A 21560-nucleotide genomic window follows, 5' to 3' on the forward strand; every position below is an offset into this window, starting at 1 on the left:
AAGTCCAGACTTGCTTCCAGCTCCTTTATTTCTCTTAGTTTTTCCTTCTCCCACCTCATTGACTCAAAGTGAAGTGCTCCAGTGACCCAAACTGGAACATGAACCTGAAATTGCATGTTTTAGGATTAAAACACACAATTATGGATTTCGGGACGTGACAAACCTCCCCCCCTAAAAAGAATCTCGTCCCGAGATTCAGTACGAGTCGTGGAGAGAACGATGAGCACACTCATGTGAGAGATTCCAAATATGCCATATTACGACATCTTTCACAAGTCCTCAAAGAACTCAGGATACTCGGAGCGGAGCTTATCTTCCCGCTCCCATGTCGCTTCGGCTTCTGTATGGTGGCTCCATTGGACTTTCAGGAATTTGGTAGAGTGGCGTCGTGTCTTGCGCTCGGCTTCATCCAAGATACAAATTGGTCGCTCACAATATGTCAAATCCGGTTGCAACTCTTGGGGTGCAATTTCAACGACTTCCGTCGGGACTCGGAGACACTTCTTCAATTGTGACACATGGAACACATTGTGTACGGCGGAGAGAGACGGAGGTAAGTCCAACTGGTACGCGACCTCTCCACGCCGAGCAAGAATCTGAAATGGACCAACATACCGAGGCGCCAATTTGCCTCGGACTTGGAATCGACGAACGCCTTTGAGAGGTGAGACCTTCAGGTACACGTGATCCCCCACCTCAAAGGTGAGCTCTCGGCGACGTCGATCCGCATAGCTCTTCTGCCTAGACTGGGCCGTGAGAATACTCCTGCGGATATTCTGGACATGGTCTTCTGCCTCCTTGACCAAATCCGGACCCAGAAAAGCCCGCTCACCGGATTCAGACCAATTCAGCGGCGTACGGCACCTCCGACCATAAAGGGCCTCGAATGGCGCCATCCCAATACTAGCCTGGAAACTGTTGTTATACGAAAATTCCACGAACGGCAGGCATATGTCCCACTTCTTCCCATAAGTGAGCACACAAGCACGGAGCATATCTTCGAGAATCTGATTTACCCTCTCCGTCTGACCATCCGTCTGCGGGTGATACGCCGTGCTGTGGAACAATTCGGTTTCCATAGCCTCCTGGAAACTTCTCCAGAAATGAGAAGTAAACTGTGTACCCCGATCAGAAACGATCTTCTTCGGCACTCCATGGAGACAAACAATTCTAGTGAGGTACAACTCCGCATACTGCTTAGCAGAATAAGTGGTCCTGACAGGAAGGAAATGCGCGGACTTTGTCAACCGGTCCACGATGACCCAAATAGAGTCATACCCACTCGAAGTCTTCGGTAAGCCGGTGATGAAATCCATCCCAACTTCTTCCCACTTCCAAGATGGAATGGGCAAAGGCTGGAGTGTGCCGGCAGGCTTGATGTGTTCAGCCTTCACCCTTCGGCAGACGTCGCACTCAGACACATACCTAGCAATCTCCCGCTTCATGCGAGTCCACCAGAAACGGGGTTTCAAATCCTGATACATCTTCGTACTGCCAGGGTGAATGGCCAGCAACGAATCATGAGCCTCGTCAAGGATCTTCTTCCTCAGCGCCTCGACCCTCGGAACCACTAGACGGTTCCCAAACCAGATAACGCCTTGATCATCCTCAGTAAAGCACAAGGCCTGCCCGATCTTCCTCTTCTCTCGAATTCGGGCCATACCCTTATCATCCCTCTGTGCAGCCTTAATCTCATCAATGAGCGTGGACTTGATTTCGAGATTGGCAATAAAACCATCCGGCACCATATCAAGCCCGAGACGCCGGAAATCATCACATAACGTGGAATCCATCGGCGAGGCTATAAGACAGTGACAATGAGCCCTTCGACTCAAAGCATCGGCGACCACATTCGCCTTGCCAGGATGGTAGTGAACCTCCAGCTCATAGTCTTTGATCAACTCAAGCCACCTGCGCTGCCTCATGTTCAAATCTGACTGCGTGAAGATGTACTTCAGGCTCTTGTGATCCGTGTAGATACGGCACAAGTTGCCCATCAAGTAGTGGCGCCACATCTTCAGGGCGTGCACGACAGCTGCAAGTTCAAGATCATGTGTCGGATAGTTCTCCTCGTGACGCTTCAGCTGTCGGGATGCATATGCAACGACTCGGTCCTCCTGCATCAAAACACAGCCGAGACCGATGCCGGACGCGTCGCAATACACATCAAATCCTCTGGTCACATCAGGTTGAGCAAGCACTGGAGCGGTCGTGAGCAGCTTCTTCAATGTCTGGAAGGCAGACTCACAGGCATCTGACCACTCAAACACGCTGCCTTGCTTCAACAACTGAGTCATCGGCTTCGCAACCTTGGAGAAGTTCTCGATGAACCGACGGTAATAGCCTGCAAGTCCAAGAAAACTCCGGATCTCACTGACATTCTGGGGCTGAACCCAGTCGAGCACATCCTGCACCTTGCTCGGGTCAACTGCCACTCCGTTCTCTGATAGAACATGTCCCAGAAAAGCCACCTCCCTGAGCCAGAACTCACACTTGCTGAACTTGGCATACAACTGATGCTCTCGGAGCCTGCCCAGAACAATACGGAGGTGCCCAATGTGCTCTTGTACAGTCTTGGAGTATATCAGAATGTCGTCAATGAAAACAATGACAAACTTGTCCAACTCCTCCATGAATACTGAGTTCATGAGGTACATAAAGAAAGCCGGCGCATTAGTCAAGCCAAACGACATAACGGTGAACTCATACAAGCCGTATCTAGTAGAGAACGCTGTCTTTGGAATATCCTCTGGTCGGACCTTGATCTGGTGATAGCCCAGCCTCAAGTCAATCTTTGAGAAGACTCGGGCTCCAGTCAACTGATCAAACAAGATGTCAATCCTAGGAAGCGGGTACACATTCTTCACCGTGACTGCATTCAGCGGACGGTAATCAACACACATCCGGAGAGTGTCGTCCTTCTTCTTCACGAATAGAGCCGAGCATCCCCAAGGTGAGGAACTAGGACGAATGAAACCCTTCGCCAGTAGCTCCTGGATCTGCTTCTTCAGCTCAACTAGCTCAACTGGCGACATCTTATACATCTTCTTCGAAACCGGGGCCGCACCGGGCACGAGATCAATAGAGAACTCCACTGCCCTACCAGGCGGCATTCCAGGCAACTCATCCGGAAAGACATCCGGAAATTCCCACACCACAGGAATGGTCTCCATAACCCTGGTGGGGACAGCCTTTACGGCGAACAGGCAGGACTTGACATCCTCTAGCTTTAACTGGACCCGAGTACCTGACAGACCATTGAGGGTGACGGTCCGCCGAGCACAGTCCAACACAGCCTTGTTCTTGGAGAGCCAATTCATCCCCAGAATAATATCAATTCCCTTCGAGTTCAGGCCATTCACAAAGCGGCGCTGCTTGCGCGCATCCGTGCTGACCTCCTCGGTAGCATATTGTGCAAGGTGGTTGAACACCTGCACGTACTCCATCACCGCCCGACCTCCTTGCTTGAGGTCCTCAAACTCCCGCCTCTTAGCCTCCATGAGGCCACTCGGTATGTGAAATGAGCGGAAGGCCTCGCGAAACTCCGCCCATGACACGCGGTGATCGGCGGCTGAGTCCGCAAAAAGTCCGAGAAGTCGTCTCGACGCACGGCCCCACCTCCTCCATGAGGAGCCGCGTTGCGCACGAGAGCCTCCAGGAGCGCTTGGTTCGTCTGGAGGAGAGCGTGATTCGCTTGGCGGTTCTGCTCAATTTGCATGAGCACATCCGCCATGGTCGGCGGTGGAGGAGGGTTGTTCTGACCGGAACCCTCCGGAACCTCTCCACTACGCCGAGTGACAACCATTCTTGAAATGTAAAATAAAAGGGGGAAACGTCAAATTCCGACTCAGCACAATGCATTCGCCGGATATATTGCTAGAATCCCGTAATACATGTACAAATATGAATGCATGCATGAATGCCATGAAATAATGCATGCTCGAACCTAGCTACCGCTTCTTTCTCAAAATAAGAACCGCACCTGCAAGCATCAAAATCACAGGCAGTTTATAACATCCAGAACGTACCCTTCGCGCTAGAAAGAGTAAGAGCGCGAACGGCCCTTGTACCACATGCCGTACAAGCGACAATCCATACGTCGACAACGACGTATTCACTTCCCGTAGACCCTACGGGACATCTCGTGTAATCGCCACACGAGTAGACGACCATGTCTCCCATCGCATGGTGGATGTTCATACGCTATTGCTAGCGTATTCACTTCCCGTACGGATCACCGTACGGAACATGCCGGGCCCCTGCCTCGCATCCGGCTGAGCCCTCGGTGATTAACCGCCACCGAGCGTCGTACCTTACCTTCCGACGATGCAAAGCCGAAGATGCAATGCTCAACATGAATCAATGCAGGGTCGAAAGCAAAACAATGTGGTATAAGACATATAAACGTCACTCATAATACGCATTTTAACTTAGGGGCATAAACGATAGCAGTTTAATACATATTAGACATGAAGAGGCATAAACATAAATCATGGGTTATTTAGGTGAAGTTGTCGACTTACTAAACAACGCACTAATTATGTTTAGGCTACTAAATTAAACCAGGCTCTGATACCAAGCTGTGAGGAACCGTCCAAATAGTATTCTAATTAATCATCAGGAGGATCATTATTCATAATCACAACCTCGACGATTAACCAGAATACCATTCCGGTAGTCCCGGCACGTGTTTTGTGCCCAGGATCGGAACACATGCCTTCCGACTCAAATATCACAACACAGTTTAATAGAGAGCAAATAATTAAACTGGATTACCATTGTTAAACAAGCAACTGCTTCCACAATTTACAACAAAAGAGGAACAACAACACTACTATGCAGCGGAAGAAAAGCCTATACAACAAAAGAGTATGGAGCCGCATGCCCTTAGGCTCCATACCAAAAGCGCCGGAGTTCGGAGTAGAAGGTGCTACTCCTGCCCGCCACCCTGATCGGCAGGCACAAAGTAGCCGAACACTGCCTCTCCCTTGCCAACCTGCGAACCTGAAAGCAACTTAAGGGCAGCACCCCTTAGTACGAAGGTACTAGCAAGTCTTACACAGTATGAGTATATATATTCTCGACTCCAAGGATCATGCATTTAAAGCTGTAGCAAGGATTAAGACATGTTTAAGTTCCTTAAGCGGTAAGCAACCTAGACTCTAAGTGTAAGCAACTGACTTAACCAACCACCGACTCAAACCCTGCCAACCAACTGATCAAAACAGATATATAACAACAAGTGTATAAAAGCAAACCATTCCCACCAAACCACCAACCAAATACCGACCAAACCACCCCAATCCAACCATGCCACAACCCACATCGAAACTCTACGACCAAAATATGGTCGCTCGGTGGAGATAAGCGATAGCGATGCTCATGACCGAGAGCGCGGCAGCTCGAACTGATTATACACCCTGCAGGGGGATACTCCTGGACCCACACGACACAGGGACCATACGGCTTGTGCCACCCGCTAAGATGCGCACAAGGGGGTACCCGTGACAACCTTTCCCAACCAGGCCCAACCATGTGGATCAACCATAGCTCGGCGAGGCGGTATTAGAACTACTCCCCGAGCAAACTAATACCGCTAAAAGCCCGGACTCAAACCGGACTCACACCGTCTATGACGAGGCCCACATGACCACGTCTGCGAAGGTAATCGGCTCGCCTACCATTATATCAGCATGTGGTGAGTAAGGTATGTGCTAAAGCCGACTACACCGATGATCGGTGCTTAACCGGTGCAAGCGGTCTACGGTGTCCGGGTTCCCTCCCCGAACTGCCTGAGGACTCCTCGTGAGCAGATGACACCCCTAACACCGCCCACACCTCGTCTCAACTCACCACTCACCAAACCGACTCATCATCAACACAACCATAAGTGCGAACAAGTAATAAGTCCTAGGCTCGCGACAACGGTGGACGCCGTCGTCGACTTCTACCGGAAAGCCTAAGTACCACTAAGCATAGCGAACTAAAATTAGACCTCGATGACACCACTAGGCTCCTAGGAACAACACATGACACGTGACCGAAATGGGATAATGCATCGGCATAGGTTCTACCCAACTCAGTACCCGACACATGCAATGTATACATAAGCGTAGATAACATATTAAAATTTCAAGTAGACACGGTGCAATATGAACGATGCTTGCCTTGCTGCCCTGAATCAGAAAGGTGGGACGCCTCACGATCGCCCACGGCCTCCGGGATCGACGGATCGGCGTTCACTACAGAGAGCAACGCGTGCAATGTAATGAGCATGTATGAAATGCGATCATGTAAGAAAAATATGCTCCACAATACATGACAACATTATTCCAAGATCGTACTGTCCAAACCAGAATTTTCCAAGTGGTCTCAAAAAGTTTGGAGTTCCTACGAATTAACTACGAATTTTACAAGCTATCAGCTATCAGGAAAGCCTGATAAACCGTGCTCGGGGTGCCCGGGATGAACAGTACTCACGGTACCCGGGGTGAACAGTACCCGGGGGTGCTCGGGGTGAACAGTACCCGGGGGTGCTCGGGTGAATAGTACCGGGGTCCTCGGGATCGACCGTGCTCGGGTGCTCGGGGTGAATCAGTACAGGGGTGCTCGGGTGCTCGGGTGAACAGTACCCGGGGGTGCTCGGGAGTGCTCGGGGGTGAACAGTACCCGGGGGTGCTCGGTAAACAGTACCAGGGTCCTCGGGATCGACCGTGCTCGGGTTCTCGGGTGAACAGTACCCGGGGGTCGTCGGGTGAACAGTACCCGGGGGTCGTCGGGTGAACAGTACCCGGGGTGCTCGGGAGTGCTCGGGGTGACTGCGCTCGGGTGCTCGGGTGAACAGTACCCGGGGTGCTCGGGAGTGCTCGGGGTGACTGCGCTCGTGCTCGGGTGAACAGTACCCGGGGGTTGTCGGGTGAACAGTACCCGGGGTGCTCGGGAGTGCTCGGGGTGAATGTGCTCGTGCTCGGGTGAACAGTACCCGGGGGTCGTCGGGTGAACAGTATCAGGGGTGCTCGGGTGAACAGTACCCGGCGCTACAGTAAAATCAGCCTCGCGCAGCTCCAGAACAGCAACCATTACGAAGGGAAAAAAACTGGGCTAAACTAACCTGGGAGTCTCTCTAAATCAAAAGTAAAAATGCCTAGAAGGGTGTACAGGGTCTAGACTTTGCTCAACCGCCTAGTAACATGATTCCTAACTCAAATCCACATAAATCCTCATTTGTTCCCAGACTGCAAAACTTTAAGAACTTTGCAACCCTAGTTCCAGATTCAAGATCTATCCAACCAAAAATGAGCATACTTGCCATGGGAGCCTAGCAGACTCACCTAAGGTCCTTTGCTGAGGTTGGTGACCGCCAGTTGAAGGAGGAAACGACGGAAAATGGCTTGGAGAAGAGAGGAAAAACTGCTGCTTCCTTGCTTCTCCCAAAGAACACCAAACAAGTTCAGAACCAGCTCGAATTCCTTCGGGGAAACTGAAAATGAATTGGATGGACGAGTAGTCCTTGAGCTGGTGGTCTCGTGAGTACCACATACGTACCTTGATCTTGCTCCCAGAGGTAGGGATCCAAAAGGGGAAAAAAGGGAGCCTAAGAGAGAGAGTGAGAGAGACAGCCAACTCCAACTTGCTTCCTCAAAAAGCCTCATATGGTGGAGTGGGTGAGGAGTACGTATGGGCAAGTTTGAGGGGAGAGAGAGCTGTTGCCCACTTATAGAGAGATATTTTTCCACCCAAGTGGGCCCCATTTACCTAGAGGAAAGTCCAGACTTGCTTCCAGCTCCTTTATTTCTCTTAGTTTTTCCTTCTCCCACCTCATTGACTCAAAGTGAAGTGCTCCAGTGACCCAAACTGGAACATGAACCTGAAATTGCATGTTTTAGGATTAAAACACACAATTATGGATTTCGGGACGTGACACTAATGATATTGGCTAAATGAGTGGGTGGGGCACAATTCTCTCCATGCTCCACATTAGCAACTTCTCTATGCGCCTGGCTAAGGTTCCTAAAATCATGCACAAGTGGATCACGGCCTTTTACTAGCTTCCTCAAGGCAGCAATATCTCTAGCAGATAACTATGCCACCTATCGGTCATCATCTGAGTGAACAGCTCTCTCGTCCTCGTACGTCTCGTTGTCACCGAAAACACGTACGTCCACTAGGTTGGTTACAATGCCAACTACATCTAAATCATTAGGAATGACTTTTCCAACATCAGCAACAATCGGTGATTCTATCGTATCAGCATGAGGGACTTCTGTACCTTCTAGAACCTCCTGTGCCAAAGGCTCGGTATCCAAATTGAAATCAACACCATCATCTACATTTGGTTACGATGCCAGTCCCACTTCAACTTCGTATTGCTGCGAAGGAGCACTCATCATGCACAAGCAGCATAGGGGTAGTCGGGGGAGATGGTAGGCCAGCGGCGAGGAGGCGCTGGAGGTGGGGCATGGCCAGGGGTGGTAGCTCAAGGTGCAGCCGGCGGCAATGGTAGGGCTGCGCTGGTAGCGGGGAGGCGCTGGAGGCTAGGGGCAGCGGTGCAGGGGGCAACCAATGGGGGCAGTGGGGCGACGCTATCGGCGAGGAAGTGCTGGCGGCAAGGAGGCACTGGAGGCCGAGGGTGACAACGCAGGGAGCAGCCGGTGGGGGGCAGTGGGGCAGCGCTATCAGCGGGGAAGCACTGGAGGCCGGAGGCTGCGCACAGGGGGCAGCCAGGGGTGGTGGCGAGGCGATTGTTGAATGGTGTCGGTGAGTAAAGTGAAGGAGACAATCAGCCATGAAAAGATGCGAGTCGGCCCACTCCTAAGTCCCATAGAACGGTGCCAACATTACTGGCGTTGTGAAATTGACATACATCGGCTTGGCCTTTGGTGCTATAATTAGCCATGTCAGCAAACGCTTCCATCGCACATCTGACGTGGCAGAGTATGGCACCACGAAATGAATCTAGGGCGCCACTTCCTGTGGCACCATGGAAAGAGTACATTTTTGGACATATGTTCCCATACAATCCATTTGTAAAAAATGTTTTTGAGAAGGACTAAAAAATAAATTTTCACCCAAAACGCATGAATGAAGCAAGCCTATATGACAGAAAAATCAATACGACGAGATTACACTTTGACAAGCAGGCAGGGGCAAGCAAGGCAGCTAACGAGTGCACCCCTAGCCACCGACACGAAAATTCCATTAAAATATATTAACGATTTATTAAAACTGTTTATTTATGTTAAAATTTATGATAAATAGATATGTGAAAAAAATTATATGATATGAGAGAATCAACAAGTATTAAATAGAAGAAATAGATGTCCGAGATAAATTACATTCCCCGGGTCACCGTTGCATCATCCCGGCCCCGACGGCGTCTCTCTTACTGCTCCCGGCCATTGACCGTGCCCCGCCGCCGCTCGGCCACCCGATCAAGAACCCCCTCCACCGCGACATCGAACGCGTCCTTGAAATCCACGCGCCTCGACCTCGGGTCCGCGTACACCACCCTCGGAATGAGCGCGATCACCTCCTCCCGCATCGCCTGCACCACCTCCGGCGGGATCTTGCTCAGCGTCTCCTCGATGCTCACGTTCCGGCCGGTGATATCGGTGTGCATGATGAGCGCCGAGTACTTCTTGGGGTCCTTTGGGAGGTGCAGCGTGTACTGGGTGTACGCCGAGCCGGGGTGGAAGAACACCGGGATGCAGCCGGCCAGGATGGTGTCGAACGTTGACCGCCGCGTCAGCGAGTCCCCGCGAGGCTGGAGGCAGAAGTTCGAGCTCTCGAAGAGGCGCATCACACCGCCCGGCGAGCTGCAATTTGCGCCGCCACTGGCGCCGCCGCAGCTGTAGAGCCTGCAGCGGCTTGACGCGCCGCACTGCTGTATGATCTCTGCACGGACTGTATGGTTGAACCCGGGGCGGGGCGCGCCAGCGAACGAGAAGAGCCACCTGCGCTCCGCCTTGCGAACCTTCTCCTGCCAGGCGAGCACGGAGGCGGCTGTCTCGGGGTGAAAGTACGTCGGGTAGGGTACCGCGAAGTTACTCCGGCTCCACGGGCTGATCTCCAGGACGAGCGCCGTCATGTTCTGGACGGCCGGGAGGTTGAGCAGCTTGGTGCCCCACTCATTGTCGGCGTCGGTGTACCGCCGGAAGTCCCACGTGGTCCGGCCAGCCACGAAGAAGTGGTCTCGGCCGCCCATGGTGCGCCACTCCGGACGCCGCGCCAGCCACTGCACGAGGTCCAGGGCGAGCGCGTCCCTCGTCGAGGTGCCACTCCACGAGATGATATGCCTCCCGCCGTCCAAGCTGGCGTAGAACGGCACGAACACGGCGTTGGCCAGAGAGGAGTCGTCGGTCAGGCACTCGTAGGCCTTCATCCGGCCGTGGAAGATGACGTCAAGCATGAACTGGTGGGTGTCATACCAGCCACGGCCGGAGAAGACGCCCCCTTCATCGCCTAGCGCCTTGCCCATGCCGCAGTTGACCACGTACGGGCACATGTCCGTCCCCGGGTCGAGCTTGCTGCAGTCACGGACGATTTCGTCGTTGAAGCGCGGCGGCAGGTCGTACATGTAAACGTACCGTCCGGCGCAACGGTCGTCGGCCGACGGCGCCGTCACGCTTCCGTTCTCCTGCGCCGCCGCCACCGCCGACGCCGGCACTTGCTCGGGTGGAGGGCGCCCGCCGGCGATGGTGCTGGACAGCAGGGGAAGGGAGAACGCCGACGGGTTGAACAAGACGGACGCCACGCCGTTGCCGCCTTGCATGCAGGTGTGCAGGTAGAACACCAAGGCCCAGAAGGCGGTCGAGAGAATGGCGAGGTAGCATATCCGGGACGGCCGGAGCACGCCACCTCCGCCGCCACCGCCGCCGCCGTCGTTCTTGTCGGCAGCGTCCATGGCGTCTTTCTGGATGTTTATTCGAAGGTGGTGAGCTTCATGCTCTCATCGGTTTGCAAGTGTAGCTAGCTTAGCTAACCGTTGTTTGCACTTTGTACACAGATCTCTCTAACATCTTTCACTGGACCAGGAGCTATGACCGAGTCAAAGAAATATCAAGTGGCTAGGCGGTGCGAGTCTGTCGGCATGTTGGTAAGTACTGTAATAATCTCTGTTCTTTCTTCTTCTTTTTATTTTTTTAAAACTGTGTGCAAGTGGTAAACTCGTAATTTCGGTCAACGGTCGAAGGTGATGATTATGGTTTGGAAGGAGACGGTGCTGAACAGGATGGAGGTGTTGGTTCTGATCTTAGCTAACCTTAGGTCGAGTCTTAGAGGGCTACATCCACCCAAGTGCCACGATTGGAGGTGCCAATCAATCGGATCGATGAGTGTGACATATAAATAGGGGAGGACTGACACTTCACAGCATAAAACCAATTTCTATGAAGTTGATCTCTACTCTAACATTAAAACCTAACGCCGACCATCTCGTGTGTTGGATCGACACTACGGCCGTCACCACTACATCGACCACAACAGCACTTTGGCGCAGACGACTATGCCAACGCCGATCACGGGCTTTACTGTGCTCCATCACCCGTACTGATTTACTGTCACCGTTCTACTCCGACAGAGATCACAGAGCTACAGGCCTCTAATAGCATCTAGAAGCTCAGGACAGCAATCACGCTTCCGCATATATTAGTGATCAGTAAACAGCAGGGGGCGCTCGGGAGGTGGACAAGAATCAGTGTGATTAGGAGGCGACGCCATCGTATGCATCGACCATAAAAGAGGGCGTCACGGGCGAGTGAGGTCTGACGGCAGGGTCTGAACCCCCGACTCCCCCAGATGAGGATCCTCTAATTTTATTGCTCCTCGTTGATGTGTGAAATCGAATTTATATGTTAGTGACGAAGTCATGATAACACTAAAATCAAAGGATCTCGATCAGACTCCCGAAACGGCGTGGGAGCAAAGGAGGAGAGACGGCACGGTGATCAAAGGGAAAAGTGAGGTCATTTGTGGACTAAGCTTTGCGAACTTTTCAGTCTAACTGAAAACAAGTCAGTTCCGCATTGACTCGCGTCGGAACCAGACCTCTTTGTACATCGATCCATGAGTATTGAGTGCAGAGCACTACTTACAGCTCGGCTATCGAATTCTAGGTATGGCAGTACGTGTTGCCACGCGTGTATTGGTGCTCCGTTCTTCCATGGCTCGTTGTACTAGCGCCACCACATCGGTTCTTTTTTTTCCTTGTCCAATATAATGTCAACACGGTATCCAATACACATATTTTAACATTAGTTTTTATACTTATTTCTTAGTGATATGTTAAATATATAGTTATATAAAAAGATTTTTTATAGTGAATCTATTCATATCATTTACATGTATTGAATTCTAGCAATTCTATATGTAGCAATAGTAAAAAAAAAAATTAAAGTTTAACTACACGAATTTAAAAACAATATCTACTTGAATTGAGATAGTACTCTCCCTCCAAGAATACAAGACGTGCTTTATTATGGCCCAGTCTCTAAAATTAGATTTTAACCATTATATATTCACAATGTATCATTTATATCTATAAAATCAATATAGTGTGAAAGTATTTTAAAATTTAAATGTAGCCATATAATTTTATGCACTAAACATATATTTAATTCAAGTGATTGTTGATCCAAATATATAAAGTTTGATTTTCTCAAAATAAAACGCGTATTAATGGACCGAGGGAGTATGATTTTGCAATAGGATGGATGTTAAGGCCTCTCCCAGTGCGAAACTGCATACTCTCTCTGGTTATAAATGTAGATCGTTTTAGTCTCCTCAACTATTCTCTAAATATAAGTTATTTTTAAACTTCTATGCATTTTTTTCTCTTTTGTTCACATCTTGTCCTTGTTTAATAAATGTTACCACTCTCACAAATGAATGAGTTATTTTTTCTAATGCAGAATAAATGAAGGACAACAAGGTCATACGATCTACTTTCTTAATTCTTATGCACAAATCTAAAACAACCTATATTTGCAATCGAATGGAGTATCAGTTTCTTAATTCCCTTCACATCATCAAGAAATATCTGAGGAAATAAGCTCTCCAACGCTTGATTTCTAATGCTCTCAAAACATGAGCCACGCTATATAGACACTACTTTCCTCTTCGATGCGGTTTCTTTGCGATAGCTATCGGTTGGATTTTGTGCCCAGCTAGTGTCTTCTTCAGAAAACATCAACTCCTTTTCTCTCTTCATTGAAATCATTGTCACTCAGTTTTTATCCTACATGAACGTGTAATTAATACCTAAGATATCAGCCAGCGTGGAGCACTGGGAGTGGCCTAATAGCACATCGCGCGAGCTAGTTTATTTAAGACATGCTTGTTTTTGTCGTTTCAGTGTGTCGGTACTACTAATACTACTAGGAGGACTAGCTAGCATTGTATTTCTACTCTGACATATGGAGAAAATAAAACTAATGCACGCCATAATTACTGCAGGTGAGGTCGAGAACGGAAGATTAATGCACGGTCAACCCCGCAAGCTACGCCGACGTGTTCCCGTGGGATCACTGAGCCTGAGCTTTATGCCACATTATATTGCTATGACAGATCTAGCAAACAAAACATCTGCTGCTTGCTCCGTTCACAAAAATATGATGGTTTTTATAAGGTTTTTGTCATACTTCTAGTACTTTGACTATCAATATTGTTGGTAAAAGAAAAATTCTTTCACGAACAGTTATGATGAGAGCCAATTTATTAAAATGGCTTTTAGTGATGAAAATGGCTCAAGCGTGGTGACCATAAGAAAATGCCACGAACGGGTGCAATGTATTAAAAGGTTTAAGTTTTGAGAAGAAGTTGAGAGAAAGAGAATGACCTTAGTGATGAAAAAATCTATTCCTCAATGTGGTGATCATATGTTAGTATTTATATTGGTATTCAGAGTGTAAGTGTATAAGTATATACCTATAGAGTTGATAAAGATATAAGTTATCACTGTACAATCGGGATCTAGAGCCAGCCTCATAAAATATTGTTAGGGCAAATGATAGTGATGGTTACGGCCGTGGCCACCGTACTTGACTGATCATCTGTTACGGCGTCGATCCTGTCTAGTATGTCAGGTCAGCCACCAATCACATCGATATTAAATACTGATCACTTCGTGGCATATACCACATGGTTGATGGGTCCTTTTCCCGTTGGTCCTACTGGGAGGGCATCGCTCCCCCAAGCCTCCGAGGTTTAACGACCTTTGGGAGTCCGTGGGCTCTGGAGCCTTGGGTCTCTGTGGCAGCTCGAAGTCTGAGATCTCTGAAGGGGTTTTTATCCTGATGGCTTTCGGACTTAGGCTGACAGAGCCTAAGGGCATTAGGGGTCCTTGATAGTGACCCCTAACAAATACTAACTCTATTCTTTTTTACTTATCATTTAGGATATCAATATAGTCTTCAACACACATATTTAAACTTTACTTTTTAGTTATTCTTAATAAATTTATTAAACATACAATCATATAAAAATATTTTTCATAGCAAATCCACACATATCATTTTCATGTGTCGAATCTTAGTAATTTTATGTGTATTAATGATTAAGTTTTTAAAGTTTGACTGCACATATTCTAAAACTACATATATTTGAGAACAGAGGTAATATCTTTCAAAACATTCCAAGTTTGAAACATGAAAATCATATATACATAGATATATGTTGAAAAAATAGTTTCATAATATAACAATTTTTATTTTGCTTTTATAAATAAGTATATCTGAATGGAAAATAGTGGTAAAAGCTATGCTTTAAGATCACGTTGCTATCCAAAATATCAAGTACTATGACCAAAGAGAGTAGGCATTAATCTAGATGAACGACACATTGCATTGCATGAATGCCACGAAATGTGTCCCAAACAAGCTGTCAAAGACAAAGCCAAAGCCAAATATAGTCTTCTACCAAAGTTGCAACAACTCAACAATGTCCTGATCAAGTTTGGAAGAGTTTGGACACAATCACACAATGGACCATATAGGTTTAGTGGCATTTGGCTCAAGACACCAAATAGTGTTACCAACATTTTTTATTCATGGTTAAATGGGATTGGGGTGGAGCTTAAAAAACTTATTTTAGTTGGAGATAATGCTATTTGTTGAGCAATTTGACTCAGCCAGAATGATATGATTTTTAACAAAGTAAATATTGAATCTTATATGCATGTGCACTACTAAAAATCCTCATGTTCCTTACAGTTATTTTGTTTCCCTAGCAGTGATTTTCTAATTGTAGGGAATGTTTCTATACCTAGGGAATTAGGTTTTTCTTCGTGTGTCGGGGGTAAATCCCTGTCAGTGATTCTGGGGTATACTAGATAGTGGGCGCGTGGACAGTGTTTCAGGAATCGGATGTGTGTGTGTTCGAAGAACTAGGGGACACAAGGAGTTATACAAGTTCGGGCCTCCCAGAGGATAATAGCCATACGTCCTGTGTGTGCCTCTGCCTCCTCCTTTTTGTCCTCTTATATATAGCAGGGAAGAGGAGAACCTACATATGAGTTCAAACAGAAGACCTCTGCTCATCCTGATATCTAACCCAAATCATCATTACAAAGGACCAGGCATGCCCACTTGCTCTAAGAGTCCCATGCAACTTGTGTCGTGCACTACTATGCTGGCCTGCAAAGTTCCGCCCCGCAACACTTAATGCTACGAGACGGGATAATGTCCTTTTGCGCCGACTCCATCCACTTGCTTGGTCGGACTGCTGATGGCGTCCCATCCGTCGTGCGCCACTATGGCGACCAGCAAAGTTCTATCCCACAGCATTTAATGCTACGGTGCGGGATAGTGCCTTTCTCCACCGACCCCGTCCACTTGCCCGGTCAAGCTGCCAACAACGTCCCATCCGTCGTGCGTCACCATGCCGATCAGCAAAGTTCTATCCCGCAGCATTTAATGCTACAGGACAGGACAATGCACAACTGCGTCGTCCATGACTTCGTCCACTGATGCAGGTGCCTGGGAAAAGAAAACACTTGAGTGGTTTATCAGAAAAAGCGCTCTGGACAGGTTGCGTTAATTTTGGCCCTGCGACCAGTGGGGCTGGTCGCGGATATATGTGATGGTGTAGGGAGACTGGTTGTGCGGGTGTGTGGTGGCTATGGCCGTAACCTGGTCGTACGACTGACCAGACCATGTGTAGTATGCTCCTCTAGTTGTTAGGTCCCCTGCGGAGTTCGTTTAGCCAGGATACCACTTTACTTAATACACCGACAGTAGCCCACAAGTCTCCCCATGACCGTGATCCGACCTGGTCATGCCACTTGGGTCCTGGGCAAATGTAGTTCACCCAGGGAGTGGTCGTTGGATGTCGTTAGTTCCCAAGGTTTGACTCCGAACTTCGTGTCATGTGGGGAGGCTTAAGTATCATGAGAGAGAAAAAAGGGGGGGAGCGAGAGAGACATTGATTGCCGCTGGACCCGAAGGATTCTTGGTTCTATCAGCGCACCCCCTTGGGCCTCGAGTGTTTTGAACACCGTGTCGGTTAGGGTACCGTTGTGGCTTTTTAAAAGGCTAGAGTTTGATGGCCTTCCGATCCATTCCCTTGCCTTTCGTCCTCCCATCAGGTCTTCCAGTGCCTAGAGCCCTTTTGTCTCTATCCTGTTTCGTGCTTTGCTCTGAAGGGCAGGCGGGCCCAAGGTCATAGCATACTCCTTTCATTCATCACCAGAGGGGCCGATGATCTTGGATGACTCGGTGGAGGTGGAGTCACCTCCGCCTCTGGATCCGCCTGCCGAGACACTTTCAGAGGCGGCTTTCGTCACGGAAGAGCTCGCGAGGTTGGGTCCGGTGCTTGCAAGACTAGAGCCGGTGACCATCAAGCTTCCACTCTTCCAAGGAAAGCTGCCTTCTGCTGGCCCTTCTTACTCTCCCACTCGGGTGGATCCCTCGGCCGAGGTCATCGATATTTCTGATGACGAGGAGAGGATCGATTGGGACCTTCTGGAGAAGGAGATCGATGAAGAGGAAGAGTTGTAGATGAAGAGGAAGAGAGGCCTTCAGGGCTCACCAGGGTCGGTCATCAGCTCCAGCAGGGCCTTTGCCTCAGCCTCCCTTCTTGGCCCTTATGCAGGTCATCGCCCGATCCCTGGAGTGGTGAGTTGTCATTCCAAGGAGGAGTATAAGAGGTTTCTTGACTCGTTCAGAGGTAGGTAGAGGCGAGAGTCCGGTGGACTCTTTTTGTTAACCTCGCGTAAGTTACTTGGTCCAGGGAGGATAGGGAAAGCATGTATCAGGATAGTTGGTCCAATCGGATGTAACTAGTCGACTTGTAACCCTTCCTTTTTATGAATGGAAAATGTTGAGGTTTCATGACGCCCATCTTTGCCCCATCCCGCTTGCTAGTCAGATTCTTGGGACGTAGAACAGATCATAGCTTGACCAGTCCGTCGGTGGCGACCAGTGCTCGGCCCGAGTGAGGGTGTGTGGCCTTGTTGTTTGGTGGATCCCGTAATGGTCGTCAAGTGTGGTCGCGTGTTGTGGTCGGAGCATTAACCTGTCAGGAGCTTGTTGCTGGTCGTGGAGTCCTGCAAAATAGGGAGTTTGGTTTCTTTTGTTTTTGAATCTTAGAACTTACAGGTCGTATTCCACGCTCGTCCGAAAGGCCCTGTAAAATAGATAAACTGGCCTATTTTCAAGCGACCCTACACATAGAACTTGCGCAATAGGGCGATGTTCCAGGAGTTGTGTAACTCTCAACTGTCCTTCATGGCTAACCTGACCGCACCAGGCTAGGTGACATCGACCACCTTGTAGGGCCCTTCCACTTGGGAGAGAGCTTGTTCTGACCTACCCTATTCTGAATTTGCCTAAGGACGAGGTCACCTACAACCAATGTTTGTTCTCGCACCTTCCGGTCATGGTAACGTTTGAGGCTCTGCTGATATCGGGCGGCTCGAATTAGAGCACGATCGTGGAACTCTTTGATCAGGTTTATGTCATTCTCTCGTCGTGCCACCTGGTCGTCGTCCGAGTAGTTGCTGACTCGAGGCGACTGGAGGGCGATTTCTGAGGGGAGCATGGCCTCCGTGCTAAAGACCAAGAAGAAAGGGGTTTCGGCCGTAGCCCGGTTGGGGGTCGTCCGCAGCGACCAGAGTACTGTGGGGAGTTCGTCCATCCAACGCCTTGAATAGCTTTTAAGCCGGTCAAAGACCCGGGTTTTGATCCCTTGTAGTACCATCCCGTTTGCCCTTTCGACCTGTCCGTTGCTTTGGGGGTGAGCCACAGATGCATAGCAAACTTGGGTCCCGATTTCATCGCAGTAGTCTTGGAAGGCACTACTTGTGAATTGAGTTTCGTTGTCCATAATTATGCGGTTTGGACTACCAAACCGCACTACCAGCCCTCATATGAACTTAATCGCTGCTGTGGCGGTGATCTTCCTGACGGGTTCGGCCTCGATCCACTTAGTGAATTTGTCGATGGCCACGAACAGGAATTCAAAACCACCTGGGACTTTGGGAAACGGGCCCACAATATCAAGCCCCTAGACAGCGAAAGGCCAAGAGAGTGGTATGGTTTGCAGTGTCTGGGCTGGTAGGTTGGTATTTCGGTCGTAGTACTGACATAACTCGCACTATTTCCCCAACTCGCAGGCATCCTGGAGGGCAGTGGGCCAATAAAATCCTTGCAGAACGCTTTTCCAACCAGGGTGCGGTACGAAGAGTGGCTACCACGTATACCACTGTGGATATCAGAGAGCATTGTACTCCCCTCTTCCTGAGTGATGCATTTCAGTAAAAGGCCGTTGCTCCCTCGGCGGTAGATGCGTCCCTCTACCAGGTAGTATCTACGGGCTTACCGCGAGACCTTTTCTGCTAACGCATCATCATCAGGGGCTGCCCGATTCTAAAAGTAGTCCAAGATCTGATCCATCCAGGTCATACCTGAACCGTGCAGGGTGACCACATGATGGCCGCCTGAGGTCGATGGCACGAGGGAGGCGTTGCCACTAAAGGTGTTGCCTTGGGTGTTCCGTTTTCGAGCGGAGCATCTCCTTCACCTTGTTCTGAGACCGTGGTGGATGGTCATGAGAATCTTTCTTCAAAGACTCCGACCGGGACAGGTTGACGAGAAGAAGCTAGACGGGCCAGCTCATCGGCTAGGAAATTATCCTTGCGAGGGATGTGCTTGACCTCAAAGTCGATGAAGCGTTGCTCTAGTCTTCTCACTTCGGCAAGGTATGCCGTCATCGTCGAGTCAGAGCACTGAAACTCCTTTTGCACCTGGTTCATGACTAGAAGCGAGTCCCCTATCGCTAACAGTCATTTAATCCCAAGTGTGGAGGCTTCTCACATTCCGGACTAGAGGCCCTCATATTTAGCAGTGTTACTAGTTGTGGGAAAATATAATTGAACTATGTATCTGAGGATGTCGTCGGTGGGTGAGATCAGAACCACTCCTGCACCAGCTCCCTTCAGTGTGAACGACCATCAAAGTGCATGGTCCAGTGATCGTCTGTCTCTGATCGCTGTACCTGCTCGGACTCGAAGGAAGATCACTCGGCTACAAAATCGGTCAGCGCCTGGGACTTGATAGAAGTTTAGGGGGTAAACTGGAGGTCGAATCCCCCAAGCTCTACTGTCCATTTTTTCGTTCTTCCTATCACATCTCTATTATGGAGAATTTCCCTAATTGGGAACAAGGAAATCACCTTGATTTTGTGAGCTTGAAAGTAGTGTCTGAGCTTGCGAGAGGCTATTAGGATGGCGTATAGCAATTTCTGAGCCTGTGGGTACCGAGCCTTCGTATTGTGTAGGACCTTACTAACGTAATACACTGGTCGTTGCAGGCCATCCCTTCCGATGACAAGGACCGCACTTGCGATCTGTGGTGTTGAGGCAACATAGAGCAAGAGCTCCTCGTCGGGTCGAGGAGCGGTTAGTATGGGAGGGGAGGGGAGGTACCTTTTGAGCTCTTAGAAAGCTGCTTCTACCTCTGGCGTCCACTAGAAGTGGTTGTTTCTCTTCAGGAGTTTGAAGAGCGGCAGTCCCTTTTCTCCTAGCCTTGAGATGAACCTGCTCAGAGCAGCAATGCACCCTGTTAGACTCTGAACCTCTTTTAACCTGGTCGGGGATCGCATCTGGTCGATAGCCTTGATTTTGTCAGGGTTTTCTTCTATTCCCCGCTGGGACACGAGGAATCCGAGTAACTTCCCTGACGGTACCCTGAACGTACCCTGAACGGTATTTAATGCTACGGGATAGGATAATGCCCAATTGTGTCGTTCATGACTTTGTCCACTGATGCAGGCGCCTGGGGAAAGAAAACACTTGAATGGTTTGTCAAATTTGGCCCTGCGGCCAGCGGGGCTGGTCGCAGATATATGCGATGGTGTAGGTAGACTGGTCGTGCGGGTGTTAGATTGGTCGCTATGGCCGCACCCTGGTCGTACGATCGACCAGACCTTGTGTAGTATGCTCCTCTAGTTGCTAGGTCATCTGCGGAGTTCGTTTAGCAAGGATACCCCTTTGCTTAATACACCGACACCGTGGGAAACAAATCTTTCCCAACTGTGTTTTTGCAGTTTGTAGGGAAACCACGCCAGATTGACACCATGTAGGATTGAATTATGGGTTCCCTCTTTTTCCCCTCGCCACCACAAAAATTCCCCCTTGCCACGCAAAAGCCTCGTGGTGTGGAGCAAAAATATCTTGTTGGAGTTTCATGTAAGCATCATGACATGCTTCGAGATGTTGGAGCTCAAAAACTAAAGATGACACTTGAATTTGGTGAAATAGAAAATGAGAGTTGATTAAATTGAGAGATGGGCTTAGCTAGGCCCGGAGACACTTGGTAGTGATCTCATTACAAAACTATTTTGTACATTATTGATATATATTCTACAATTCGAGAAGCACTTATAACTCTTGAAAAAGATCCCACACAAAGGGTGATTAGCCGAACATACATGCTACGGTTGATATCTTTGAGTCATTTGAGTTTATTTTCAATGTTCACTTGATGTTTGTCATTCTTGGATACACTAATGAGTTGTGTCACTCTTTACAAAGGAGAGATCAAGATATTGTTAATGTGATATCACTTGTGAGTTTGGCAAAAGAAAGAATGCAACAAATAAGGTCTTATAGGTGGGAAGAATTCTTTAAAGGAAAGGTTGTATCATTTTGTGTAAAATATAACATCAACATTACTTCATTGGATGGTAATTATATGCCTCATGGAAGATCCCCACGGTTTTACTCCGAACAAACAATTGATGATCATTATAGAAGAAAAGTATATCTTGGTGTCATTGATAAAATTCGGCAAGAGATCGATAATCAGTTTGAAAAGATTAATACGAAGTTGCTTCTTTACATGTCGGTATTGAATCTATTCAATTCATTTGTCTTATGATGCACACAAGGTACTTATACTTGCCAAGTTTTATCCCAATGATATATCAAGCATGGATTTGATAAGATTTGAATTTTAACTTGATAATTTTATTCATGATATGAGAAAAGATGATAGATTCAAAGGCCTAAATAATCTTAAGGAGCTCTCTATTAGGCTTGTTGAAACAAATAAACATGTTCTTTATGA

The 21560-nt window shown here is 48.7% G+C and overlaps 1 protein-coding gene across 1 annotated transcript; it reads right to left on the reverse strand.

The window, feature by feature from the left end:
* Window positions 1-9246: 9246 nt before the first annotated feature.
* LOC133907722 (xyloglucan galactosyltransferase KATAMARI1 homolog) lies at window positions 9247-11086 on the reverse strand. Its single transcript, XM_062349801.1, has one exon. The coding sequence runs from the start codon at window positions 10901-10903 to the stop codon at window positions 9383-9385; it is 1521 nt and encodes a 506-aa protein (XP_062205785.1). The 5' UTR covers window positions 10904-11086; the 3' UTR covers window positions 9247-9382.
* Window positions 11087-21560: the final 10474 nt, after the last annotated feature.

Source organism: Phragmites australis, chromosome 24, assembly GCF_958298935.1.
Source record: "Phragmites australis chromosome 24, lpPhrAust1.1, whole genome shotgun sequence".
Lineage (NCBI taxonomy): Eukaryota > Viridiplantae > Streptophyta > Magnoliopsida > Poales > Poaceae > Phragmites > Phragmites australis.

Bases quoted from the DNA above. Each gene is read 5' to 3' on its own strand.
- LOC133907722 (XM_062349801.1), bottom strand. From the start codon at position 10,903: ATGGACGCTGCCGACAAGAACGACGGCGGCGGCGGTGGCGGCGGAGGT.